At 42.8% G+C, this 13707-nt stretch overlaps 1 protein-coding gene across 1 annotated transcript; it reads right to left on the reverse strand.

Moving 5' to 3' along the window:
* Positions 1-1469: 1469 nt before the first annotated feature.
* Positions 1470-9239, reverse strand: nat8l (N-acetyltransferase 8-like). Its single transcript, XM_026298631.1, has 3 exons — positions 8924-9239; positions 7525-7689; positions 1470-1837 (listed from the first exon to the last, which is right to left on the reverse strand). The coding sequence occupies exons 1-3, from the start codon at positions 9225-9227 to the stop codon at positions 1470-1472; spliced, it is 837 nt and encodes a 278-aa protein (XP_026154416.1). The 5' UTR covers positions 9228-9239.
* Between the last annotated feature and the right edge of the window lie 4468 nt (positions 9240-13707).

Below are 13707 nucleotides of genomic sequence, written 5' to 3' on the forward strand. Positions count from 1 at the left end.
AGTGTAGACTGCAGCTACTTTGTAATTGTTGTCATTTTGACAGTAAAATTTGCATATTACAATGTGGTAATATGTTTTTAAAGTTATAAAATTACTCATTTTAGTCAAATACTAAACATATTCAAAAAATTTTAGGTGTTATCTTGACTCAATCTGTAAACAGTTAATAAGTACATAGAGAAAGTAATGTTAAATTAGATAATACTTGACTCTTAGCAAGAAAGGTGTGCATCTGTTCGTGCAAAATAAAAATAGGTTAATTGTTTATCCAGGAGGAATGGCCTAGTATCTGACCATAGCCTCATCAAAAACACACACACAAGCTTTGACATGCAGCTATATTGTGTCTTGGGCTCAGTCAGTGTGACCCTGCAGCGAGAAAGCTCCACCCTCCTGTCACCTCAACCAGTCAGAGAGCCTCTGCACAGCTTCTGATGAGAACAGGAGTGATCAACTGCTGGTAAATGTAGGAAAAAATAGAAAGGAAGGATAGATCCGATCAAATAACGAGTGAGGAGAAAGATGAGAAGTGCATGTGAGGAAGATGCACTGTTGACTCGTGTCCATTTGGGACAGAGGATACACAGTACATATTCCGGTAACCACTCTGCCATCCTCCTCTCTCACTACAGGGGTCAGTAACACACTCTTGCTGTGCTTCAATATGGTGTCTTGAGAGAGTGGCTAAAAGCCAAATAACTAGACTCTGTGTGTGTGTGTGTGTGTGTGTGTGTGTGTGTGTGTGTGTGTGTGTGTGTGTGTGTGCGCGTGCGTGCGTGTGAGACCACTCTCCACAATGCACACACAAAATGTAACATTGCAGAGCTTTTTTTTTTTTTTTTAAACAACAGAGAAGCCATATCTGGCCCTCCAAACCCATGCATTGCTCGGTCCACCCTCAAAGAACCAAATGCAAATGTCTCATCACGCTGTCCCGTGTCTAAATCTGAGTTTTCTGAGGGGAAAACAGGAGGATGTGGGAGGGAAGGGAAGGCTGAGGTATTGGGGGGAAGGATATAGAGGGACATTGTGGTATAGTAATGGAGAATACTGATCAAAATCAAAAGGGATGGGGGGGTGCTGAGTTGGGTGCAAGTTAGAATTTTTTTTCTCCCATAATGAAAAGGGAGGGGTAAAGGTACAAAAACATTAGGATTAATAAAAGAGGAAAAAGAAAAAGAGAAACTCTTATTTAAAATGTAAAAGTATAATACAAAAAGAACAGCAACAAAAACGTAATAGTGATAAAAACGTTAGTGACTTTAAAGATGAAATAGTGTTAGGCTGTATTCTGAGTTATCTCTAATGACACAACATAAATAAAAGCTGTCAGAGGAGAGGATGCAGTCGGGGCTCTCGGGTGAAGGAGGGTCGTTGCTCTCTCTCTCTCTCGCTCTCGCTCTCTGGCTCTCTGTCTGTCCCTCTCTTCCTCCATCTCCCCCTCTCCATCTCCCTCTCCCTGTCACCTCTCACTCCTCGCGGAGCTGCAGGCGGTAGCGGCTGTAGCGGATCTGGAAGAAGAGCTTCTCCAGCGGCGAGCAGCTCATTCCGGGCAGCCTGTAGTCCTCACTCTGGCCCGTTCGGCGAAAGCCCAGAGACTCGTACAGCTTGTGCGCAGCCAGCTTGACAGCCGTCGTGCCGAGCACCACGGCGGCGTAGTTGTTGCGCACGGCGAACTCCAGTACACGGCGGCCCAGCGCCTTCGCGATGCCTTTGCCGCGGTAGCGAGAATCCACCGACATGCGCCGCAGCTCGACCGTGTTGTCGTCTTCACGGCCCTGGGCCGCCACGATGCCCACCACGCGTCCGTCCAGCACTGCCACCCAGAAACAGGAACCTGACAGAAAGGAGCAGAAATGTGTGTGGTAGAATCAGGCTTGGTGTGTGACAAACAAACCCAGTTGGAATAGTTTGTTTGGGGGAATCAGAGCAATGCCACACAGTGAATAGACTGGAAACAGGACAAAGGCTTGCAGGGCTCTGTCACCACCTATGACACACACTTATACACATTTCTATAACACATATGTAATGTAGACCTGGACGGAAAGCCTGTCAGCTTTAACTAAATCAGAACTTCAACTATAAGATCTTCTATCTGCAGGTTTTCATTAGGGACCCTTACACTCAGCAACTCACTGTGATTATTTAGAGTAAAAAGGCACTGAAATCACAGGGTTAACTGATTATTAGGATGGATTAGGATGTGCTTAATCCCAGAGTTAACACACCAGACATTCAGACAGAAACCAGTGACAGATAAGAAGGTTAGACCAATACAGGTAAGCTTAAGGTTAAGGTTACAGGTAAGGTTTAAAAGCTGTTTGCTTGTGTAGTTTTCCTTTCTGCCTTTGACTGGCATCTTAAATGATGATAACAGAAAAGATGTCAAGTGAAATAGGTTGAGTTATTTTGAAGCCATTCTTTCAATTTTAGTCAGGCTTTTTTTTTTTTAAAGATGGACATACTGATCATAATCTTTCAGGGAAAAGACCCCAGCCTTCTGTTTTTGTTGCATAACTATGTTCAGACAGTCTTTCCATCAAATGTCAGCAGCATTTACTGCATGTGTTGGCAGTGGTTTGTGGTATCATACTAAAATGCCATCTGGCTGTTATAAAGTATATCTGACTGCTCGATGACTGGCAGACAGCATGTGTCTGTGACCTGTGGACACATGCTGTCTTTCTGTCCATCAACTCTGAATCCTAATTCTCTCGGTGTGCCCTTACTCTCGCGTTGTGCCATTACACATAGTCATGGCGACAAAAACACAAGTACACAAACAGGCAGTGACGTTATCATCATGGAGGGATGTGATGCTCCTGCAGGCCTGTGTTAAGCTGATCTGAAAGCTTGTGTTACTGAATCAACCTGCCATATGTGGGTTACAGTGGCAACACTTCGACCTCCCAGTGCGGGACGACTTTTTCACCAGTCTGATTTTGACATCCTGCTAACCCTGTTGGGATGTTTACTCTATCGGCCCATGTCAAGAGTTGCTGGAGGGCAAAACTGCACGCAGCAAGTGACCAATCCAAAATGTTGTTTCGTCCACTCAAATATCGAAATGTCTTACCCAAGTTACTGAAATATAGTCGTTAAAAAAGAATCAGTCATTTCCTGCTGCCGTTTGTGGTGCAGGCGTCTGAAGTTCATTATGTTGTGCAGTGATAAGCACTTTCACTTCTTGGGTTTGAATGAGGACAGCAAAGCACGCACACCAACAACCTTCACATGGGACAATGAATTACACAGAAGCTCAGAGAAATGTTACATCTCTCCTTCTCTGACTTGGCTTTTTGTTTGGAAAGCTGAGAAGGGTCTTTGCTGCCGCATCTGACACCGCTACTATTAAACTGCATGGATTTAGCAAGCTGTCGTTATTTCTGCTGGGAACTGCACTTCCTGGAGATGAGAGGACTGACGGGCACAGATTATTGGAAAGAACAAAAAAGGAAAAAGCTAATGTTACGGGACAAGGAGCCGTTTAAGTTCGGAAAAAGTGAAAAGGTAATAAGAGGAATAGGGCAAAGTAAAGAAAAAGTAATTCATCTGTCCCCTCTGAAAGAAAAGTGTAAACTGAGGAGGAGGGAGGAGAGGCGTCTATGTTAACAGTACTAATGATGAGCCTGAAAGGATCCATTATTGCTGCTGGGGCACATATATGTGAATGGGGGAGGGGGGAGAACTAATCTTACCATTATTACAGAGGGGGATGGGACCTAAAGAGCACAGATGATGTCAAGACAAATCTGCGCGAGAATGAGAAGAAAATGATTGCTAACGATTCTCACAATCAAAAATCTGCTTACTGTATTCGTTATGCGACAGATCTAATTCCTTTAACTATATTACAATGATATTTATAACCCTGTATGTGTGTGTGTGATGTTGTGATATGAAAACCAAAAAGAAAATCACACACACACACATAAGAGCATACACAGGAGTAGTTCCTATGGTGTCTGACAGGATTATCCTCTTTTCCTGCAGGAAGAGTTGATAAGCATTCGGTCTAGGCACCCCCCCCCCCCCCCACTGTACGGGAGCCAAACACTGTCCTGTGTACTCTGTGGGTGTAAGCCATGATGAAGGTTCTTAAGTGGCTTGACTCTTTTATATGTGCAGTCTCGCTAATTGTTTTGTGTTCTAATAATCAAACAGTGAATTTAAGGTTATTTACATGTGTGTGTGTGTTGTTAAACTTATAACAGCAGCAATTTTTTTAGTTTAATTTGAAAAGCTTTATATCTGTATATTTTTAAAGAAAACATGTTTTAGATTCTGTTGAAAGCAATAGTGTGAGAAGACATGACTCTTACATCGAGACATATGAATGTTGTTCCTGTGAGAAATGATTATCTAGAAGTGATTGCTTGCCTTATTGTCTTTGCTTGTTTTTCCAATCATGAGTATAAAACCCAAAGATATTCTATTTTCAGTCATAAAGTAGCCAATTCTTTAAAAGCTGGACACAATAATTTAGATTTATTTCTTGGTAATGAATCCCATCTTGTTTAACTTTTTTGTTTTTTTGTTTGTTTTTTTTTTGTTTGTTTTTTTTTTTTAGAGATTGAATGCTGTTCCCTTGGCTAGGAGGAAGCATCATTTCCTCTGTGCATTGATTGATATCGCAGTTGGCCGCTGCGGTGTCTCCTCTGTGCCTTCAGAGTAGATGTAACATGGAGAGGAAAAGGAGGAAGAGCCACACAGGTGAGAGAAAAAGAAAGAAAATGCTGTGACTCAAACTGCAACAAATAGGAGGAATAGAAGATAAAAGAATGGAGGGAAGGATGCCTTGTTAATATGAGCTGCTTCAGCTGACAAAGCAGAAATATACCCAGGAGATACCTTTGGCTGTGTGCTAGCTAGCAAACCCATTATTTCTCAGCGTCCCCATTTTCTATCTCCACCTCCGTCTCTCTCTTCACATGGTTTCTCTCTCTCTCTCTCTTTCTGTCTGTCTCCCTCTATCTGTCATTTAGAGCTAAAATAAGCACATTGGGCATCAGTGGAGGAAGCTGCTCTCCCCTAGAACAAAGCAAGTTCCAACTCAGCCCACACATACACATAGTTACATAGTGAGACTGACCGCCAAGTATTATTATATCTCCTGCCTTGATAAGACCCTGCAGTGGTAATGCCTCATTAAACAGCTGGTATTAGTGAGTGGGTATCACTTCCCGCCCGGGAGAGTTTGGCTCAGTGTCTGCTGGTGCCCGCATTATATTACACTCGCTTTCTGGGTGTTAAGCTGCTTCAGAATATCCTGAAGCGAGAAAGAGTTTAAAGCAGAGGTTACAGAGGTTTTGTCATTCTGCTGCTTGAACATGAAGGGAAACCTCCTCCCTGTCATTCGCTTACTAACAGTTGGTTTCCCTTTTCAGAAAAGCTCTTTAAAAATCTTTTGTCATCCTTGGCCCAGTGGGATTAAGTGATGCAGCATGCTTGTCTTTGATGTGATTAATGCTGATGTCAACCAGGCTCAGATATGGAAGGAAATTAAGTAAGCAACACTGAGATTAAAAAGCTGGTGTTTAGTGCTTATATTAATGTTAAGTTTAATATTTTGGTGGTATATAATCCCCCCAAAAGGTTAAACAGATATATGGATAAATACGTCCATGTAGAATGTATGGAGGAGAATTTCCCATTTACACATTAATCAATGTATTGATTGGCACATTGATTCAGTTTTGTTCTATTGCTTCCAGTGAAGGAGACAGACTGATGACATTTGTGCCGGCAGATGTTGTACTTTAATTGCGTCGTTTCAAATATGCCAGGCTCTTACTGAACCAACCAAAACACTCTTGCTATTTTAGCAACATTTTTTAAGAAACCAGTTTCTTTGTACGGCCATATACATTCATACTCCTAGCTATTATCCCTTCACATTGATTGATGACCCCTCCACAGTCACACACATACACTTTATTTTGTGGCAAATGAAAGAGGTGACAGCTGGCCTTAAATGGCAGCAGAGTGAGTGATCACAGTACAAGCAGGAGATAAGAGTATTGATTGGTGGAGTCGTCCCACACGTACAAGGAGGGATATATGGCTCCCGTCTTGAATGTTACCCCAATTTTTCAAAACATTTAGTCTCTGGCATATATATCATTCTGCTTTTATTCACTTTAAGTTTTTTTTTGTTTTGTTTTGTTTTGTTTTGTTTTTTACAATGGTTAGCTGGTAATCACTGGGAACACTGGATTTTGAGATGCTGCATTGATGGGCTGACAGATGAGCAAACTGTCACATTTTACTGTTAGTACAGAACAACTGGGCAAAGCCTAAGTCTAGCACAGGCGAGAAGATCAGGTCAAGAAAAGGAACATTAGCTACTCGTTATTGTGGGAGCTGGTTTGTAGAACCAAATTCCACAGAGTAAATAGCTCTTATAGATCTAACTCTAGCAAGTCTGATCTAAGAACAGTTGAAGCTTATCCCCACATTAGACATTTTCTCTAAGCAATTCTTATGTGTTTTCTGCTGCAGGTGAACCATCAGTGTCAACAGTATTTTTCTAGAAAATGAATTTATGTAGGAAATTTTTTTTGGCTGCATGTTGTATTTTGTACATAATCACTGACTCAACATGCTACGTGCAGTGGCATCCTCTAACGCTCAGCAACACAACACAAGCTAAACACAAAAGACGGTGACATCATGCACCTCTTCATCAAGACTGAGTATTGGTACCCAGGTGTTCGTTCCCATGGGCCCATTCAATTTGCATGGGTATAATCATTAGCATTGTCCAAGAGCTGTGGTGCCTGAGCCTCTCTAAACCACCACAGCCCTACAGCAATAATGGGAATGCTAAATTGCAACTGTGCATCCAGTGGATTACCAAAGAGTACAGTGTCAGAGAGGCTATACTGGGCAACTGACTGGCTTAACACCTGCTTTTTATATTAGCTATGCAGTTTAGTCAAATGGGATAAATGTGGAGGTGTGTGTGAAATATGTCATTTGTTTGTGATCAACCATTACTCATGCCCAAAACTTGCACCCCTGTAAAAAGTGGATAGTTTAAGATAACAGTGGAGGCAGATTGACTATTTTCCAATTAGAAGCTTTAGTGGAGGAAATGAGCCTTGCCAACACCGAGCGTATACTGCAGAAAGTGTATCAGCAGTTTTCTCCATGCAATCAATAGCCCTGCGACGCACCACAACCCCTCACCCCTGCCTGTGACCAAGTGGAGCTCAGAGAGGAAGCAAGTGGGGGAAGGAGTGCAGGAAGAGACGGGGAGGAGGGGTGGGAAAGAAGGATCGAGGAGAAGGGAGCAGAGACAGCCTGCATATTTTATTAGTTCTGCACTGCCTGAAGACTCCAGATGCTGCCTTTCTTTTAAAGTTAGATTTAACTTTCTGAAGTATGAATGAAGTATTTTTCTCCTTGTTCATTATCATTCCTCTTGATTGCTTTTTAGATGTAGCACTGGTGCTGAAGCATTGCCAAATGACAAACAAGACGATACACATTTATCTTATGATTCATCCAGAATCTTACCTGTGGGATTCATGTAATAAGCCTCTATGTCAGCCATGTCCGTGTGCAGAGCACAGTCCAGATAACTGTGGATAACTTTCCTGCTGTAGTAGTAGCGCACCCCCATGAGAATGAGGGGTGCACAGCAGGTCAGCGTGACGGATTTGGTCACATAAAAGCACATTACTATGGAGAAATGGAAGAAAGATAAACGAAACCTGTCAGAAAAGAGAATCACAGGTTTGATTGGTGGAAATTGACCCTCAGACACACAGAAGAAACAGAGCAGAGGCAATATGACATATGTAAGCATCAGTAAGTGAAACAGTCGCATCAAATGATTCAAAATGATGCAGCACAAACACTTTGGCACCTTGGGTGAAACGAATCCTAATATCTCTCTGACAAAGAAAAAGTGGTCAGGCTAAAGAAAAGCACATTAGCTGAGCTGCAGTAGCACAGTGTTAGTAGTCCTCACACCAAAGGTCTCTGCTCGGGTAATTAGTCAGATATGACGCTGGGGGGCGCAAAGTAGACTATGTGGTGCATAGCTTGTTGCATGATACGCAGTATCCATAAGTTAGTTTAGTCCACTGCAGCTCAGCATGGTGTGAAGCAGCACTGAAAGAGGACAATGACTGATCAGTGAATTCGACAGTAAAAGACCAATGGCAGTGAAATGGACCTGTTAGGATTTTGTAGAGGGCGGACTATCGTGTCTTGTTTCATTTTGCCGTGATGCGTAACGGCTGCGGTGACTACACATGAGGCTTTAATCACAAAAGCCAAACCAGATCAGCGCATGAGTGGCGCATTGGCTGTGCAGAGGCGGGGAGAGATGCTGGGGGCGCTCGGTGCGTTTGGAGGGAATGTGCGTGGTGGGGTGGCGCGCGTAGGAGTGTTTTTTAAAAAAAAAATATATATTTTTTTTAAATGTTCTTTTTTTGGGCTACGTGCGCGCACCCTGCGGGCCAATCCTCAAATTCATTCACTCATTCATTCACGGCACCGGTATGTCACCATATCCTCAGCAGCCCCGCCGGCTCCACATGCACCATGCGCCTGGCCATGCCTTTTGTTGGGGACGAGCAACATGCCGGTGTGAGCCGGCGGAGAAAAAAAAGCTGCTATAACAATATTGTGATTTATAACAATGTGGCCTTGTAACTGAACGTTTCCTACGGGCTGAGACGCGTTTGGTTTGTGTGGGATTTCAGGCAAATTCCTCAAATAAATCACGAAACATGAAGTATCAAAAGAAAGAGGCATTGGTGTGAACTTGGAAATCATTGATACACAATTAATATCAGAGAAAACACTGGAATTATCTTCTTCCATTATTAAAGTCGGTCTGACCCTTTCATAGGAATGAATGAAATAAACTCATGCCTATTTGATGCAAAACGATGGGTGTACTTACCTGTTAGAAGAGCATATAAAAACTGGGTCTTGGGCTGCTGTCTGAGCCCCCTGAACGCCGTGTTGGGTATCCTCTCCATAATACCCTCGTAAAAGATGCGGCGCACCTCCTCTTGATCTCCGCGTTCGAACTCACGGATAAAAACCGCATCTTTCCTCACATCCTTGGTCTCAGCGGGGTTTAGAGCCGCGCTGGACGACGGAGAGCTCCACATCATCGACTCTTTTTTGGTCCCAGGTATAGCATCGTGTTCGTCCGCAACAATTTTAGTCTCGCAAACCATTTTGGGAGACGAAAAATACATGCAACTGGCCGCAAAAAAACAACTGCGGTTCGGAAAATGGGGCGGGAATGAGAGTGAAAATGGAGGATGCGGTAGATTTTCTTGAAAACTGAGAAACGGTGAAGGGGATAAGACGAAGGGGGATGTTCTGCTGCAACCCTGAGCGTTTCTGACGACCAAGACTTGCCTGTGTCATTCAAGCAGTATTTATACGCGGACGGGCGGGTAGATTCAGGTTCAGGGGTTGGGGTGGTCCCTCGACGCACACATTGGTGGAAACGATGTGCCGTTAGATGCTTAGAGAGGAAAGAGAGACAGACTCCAGCTCTCTCTGCATCTCACCAGGCTTCTGTGAAGTTTAGATTTTGAGGATGCGAGCCCATGAGGAGGGGTGTGTGATGGTGAGGTTGTTTCTCTGCAGGATCCTGTCCATAATGTCTTTATGAATGTAAAAGATGCGCAGCACAAAGACGCAAGGTAAAGAGGGCGATGCTTCAGACCCCAGTGACAGGGAGAATGCAGGGTTTTAGGATGGAGATCTTATAAACTGTTTCTAATCCTAAAATGAGAATGAGAATGAAAACTTTAATTTCGAGTTGAAAACAGTAGAGCTCATTCGTGCATTGTGTTACATCTCTGTTGTTGCGCAGACAACAAAAAACCCTACTGTAACCGTGAGGGGGTGAAAAAGACCTCGATGTTAGACACATACAGTGTAACTTAATGTAATTAGACATTTAAAGGACGCCTCGGTTGCCCTGATGTCTGGGCAGCGGTGGGCTGTGTTCAGGCTCCCCTGTCTGTTGACTGACAGCTCTGCTGCACTGCAGTGATTCCTCCACGGCTTCCCTTCGCTTTGTCATCCTGCTCCTGTCACACCACACACTCCTAAAGATTCATTATAGCCCATCTTTTCGGTGATCTGCGCCGAACAGCACCAGGGACAACAATACAGGCTTTACGCACGACTGTGTCGGCCGCGGTGATGATGATGATGATGATTCGGATGATGATGATTCTGATTCTCGATCCGGTCCTTTGTTGTTCCCCGACACTCCCTGTAATTAACCGTGACTGAGTCGGGCTTTCATGAACAAAAGTGCTGCCTTTAAGTGAGCGTGCTTTTATTTTGACAGATACAATCATGATAAGGGAATGCAGGATAAAACCCACAAGAATTAAATGTTATGAACTTTTCCTTGGCACAGTGGAAAAGAAAACTCGGGTTCCCGTTTTTACTGCAGGCAGGAGAACATAAGAAAGTGTGTTTAAGATTTCGGTCGTCAGCTCTTTGTGGAAATGTGGATCCTCGCGGTGGGCTGGGCTATGGGAAGCAGAACTAGTGGATCATTAGAGGGAGCCTACTATTGACCAAGCTGCTTCCACCCCTCACTCCCTCCTCCTTAAGGTACCACTTCCTCCCATCCAGTGTCGCTGAGGAAGGAAAGGGAGCGGGGCAGAAAAGTCCTCACAGGCTGAGCTGAACCCGGACCCTGACTCTAAAATATGCGGTAGAAAGATGGATGTCGACGCAGCAGGTCTCACCGTGCAGAATGAATGGAGGATTCTCCGAGCATGCTCAGTGTTTCTTTGTGGCTGATACTCGGCAGTGCTGCCTTCAAGTGTCGTCGGTGTTTGCGCAACCGTGAAACGGCAGACCGCAAAGTTATAAGAGCATCTAATTTCAAAAGGCCAAGACACTAACGATGGAAAACAGTTACAACCAAAAACCAATCAATACAAACGTCAAGTAAAAAACGTCAATCCGCATGTGTAAACTTTGTCCTCACAGTTCTGCCTCTGCAGCAGAAAGTATGTGTTTTTTAATATAATAAAACATCCATCCGTGCGTTGCTCTGTCGCTTATCCTTTTTTAAACACAGAAATAGCTTAATGGAAAATTAAATTGCACAAAACAAAATAAAGAGACGACTTGTTTTTGTTTCTGACGACCAAGACTTGCCTGTGTCATAAAAGCAGTATTTATAGGCGGACAGCAGCCTGATGATGATGATGATGATTCAAGATCGGGTTTGTTGTTCCCCGACACTCCCTGTAATTAATAATAACTACTGTTAAACAGTTGGGCTTTCATGAACAAAAGTGCCGCCATTAAATGACTGTGCTTTGGTTTTGACAGACATAATTATGATTTTCCACAGTTGGCGGTGTGCAAAACAAAACCTTTTTTATTATGTGATAAATGTTCGACCAGTGTTTTTGTCATTGTGTGTATTTTGGCAGGTTGTGAATGTGCCCCAACCTGTGTCCACAGTACAAACACTGATACCAAACACTGATGTTGTACATGCTGACTATGGCTGCAGTACAAACACAGTGATCCATTTCTGTGTTTTCCTCAGACTGTGAACATTAAGACAAATATAACATTCTAACACTGTGTTTCCCTGCAGCCGAGGAAAGCCCACCCCCACCAAAGGTCACAATGTGCCAAGGCTGGCTCTCCTGGTTCTGGTCCTGCTGTGACCTCTGACTCCTTTCAGCAACCAGGCAGTCTGACATTACTCTGTCTACAGTGTGCAGGGAGGACCAGGCTGGTTTTCTTCTCCTGTCTGGTTTCAGCTGCTGTCTGAGGCAAATCAAGTTTATTTCAACAGCACGTTTTAGCCACAACCTGTTCAAAGTGCTGTTCACACAAAGACAAAGACACAATATTACAGGCATTTTATTTTGAAATTTTAACCAGTGATTTTATGACTGTAACAGTATTAATAATCAGCAACACACACTAAAAGTTAATGAAACACACATGTGTTGTTAGGAGTTATATTACATCTCTTCGTCTGTTTTTAAGAAAATAATTTCATCAAAACCGTTATGAGCCAACGCAACGTAATAAATATATAAACCTTATTAAAATAAATAAGATTAAGACATTGTGTTACATTTTGATATTTGAATCCTAAAGTCATAGTTTTATTTGTGTCTCCTTCATGTTATAACAGTTTTTCATAGTGACAATATGATTTCCTTTAATTTTCACCAAGACAATCTGAGTTTGTAGTTTACTTTCATATTGTTTACTTTCTCTTTTATCCTGCTGCCCTAATAATATGATTTGCTCACAGTTGTCATCCAGAGATTCTACTTACATCTCTGTAAGTGTGTTTAGTCACATATCGAGTGGTGGAATCAGATTCAGCTGTGTAAGAAGGAAGAACTGGTCTGTGTGTTTGTGTGTGTTGGTTTGTGGAGAGTCCTGACTCACTACCAGAGGAGAGTCTCCCTCTTGTGGTCACAGGTCAGAGGCACAAGGTTTGATGGTTTGGTGAGACCCACCAACACAAACCATTAGGAGTAGAGACAGCTGCTGCAGTATTGTCAGAAACACACTCTGTTGTACCTTGTCCCACATTTTGACCTTTGTGACAATGAGTAGAAATGACCAACACTCATGATGATCTCAGCCTGTACTACTGGTGGGTAAATAGTGGCCCTTAGGTTAACACTGGCCCTCCAACAAAAAACTTGGCCCCTGGTAAAAGCTGTTTATATCAAGACTTTGACTTGATGTTTCACAAACGAATAAACTTCGAAAACACAGTTTATCCTCATTTACTGGGGGGAAAAGCCATCTGCTCTCAAATCAAATATAAATCAGTTTTATCCTTAAATACACGAAAAGACCAAAACAAACTGGGTCTATACTGTAAAACCACTGCTCTAAGTTTGACCAAACATCTATACCAGGGGTCTGCAGTCCATGTTCCTCCAGGTTCACCGTCCTGATTGTTGTCCAACTATCCCTGCCCTACCCACTGCTGACTACCTGGATCAGCTGTGTCAGTCAGTCACAAGCTGGAAGATACCATCTCAGATAAGGGTGGAGTTGGGGAAGAAGAGTGATTTGGTATCTTCCAGTGTCTGACTGGATGAACACACCTGATCCAGGTAATCAGGATATACAGATCACTGAGGGAGGAACTTTCAGCCTCATCACCTGCTCTTTGATATCACTTCATGTCCCACAATAAACAGCATTTCAGCATTTAAACCAGTCGAGTCATTATCATAGTGTTTTGTGCTGTTATTCTGTGTCTGTCTCCTGCTATTTATTCATACTTTGGTACTGTACATAACAAAACCCTTCACAGCAACATTTTTGTGTCTTTAGTGTGTTTGATTCCCCAGAAATACTGACTCTGATCCACAGTGTAGAAGTTTCATTACTTTGTGAGAACCAGGTTGAGACTTGAGGCTGGAAATGAAACAGTGTGAGAAAATAAACATGTAAAAAATATTAAAAACCATAGGAGTGCATTCAGTGTCAGTAGATAATAATGAAGTAATTGAGAAGCCAAATATACTGAAATAACTGAATTCAAATGTTTGTTCCCTTGGTACTTGGTGTGTCTGTATTATAAGTGGCTGTGCCCTCTATCAGATGTTAAAGAGCTTAGTTTGTCACAGACTAATGAACTTGTGAGAAGTTTTTGTTTGATGATCTTTGTCCTGTGGGTTCAGCCCAAACTCCATAAAA

The sequence above is a fragment of the Mastacembelus armatus genome, chromosome 18 (genome assembly GCF_900324485.2).
Source record: "Mastacembelus armatus chromosome 18, fMasArm1.2, whole genome shotgun sequence".
NCBI classification, from domain to species: domain Eukaryota; kingdom Metazoa; phylum Chordata; class Actinopteri; order Synbranchiformes; family Mastacembelidae; genus Mastacembelus; species Mastacembelus armatus.

What these genes read in the sequence shown, in the direction of transcription:
- nat8l (XM_026298631.1), bottom strand. Translation starts at nt 9,227, where the DNA reads ATGTATTTTTCGTCTCCCAAAATGGTTTGCGAGACTAAAATTGTTGCG. An exon ending in TTTATATGCTCTTCTAACAG is followed by an intron (nt 7,690 to 8,923) that starts GTAAGTACACCC and finishes ATTTCTCCATAG; the next exon opens with TAATGTGCTTTTATGTGACC. An exon ending in TTATTACATGAATCCCACAG is followed by an intron (nt 1,838 to 7,524) that starts GTAAGATTCTGG and finishes CCTTTCTGTCAG; the next exon opens with GTTCCTGTTTCTGGGTGGCA.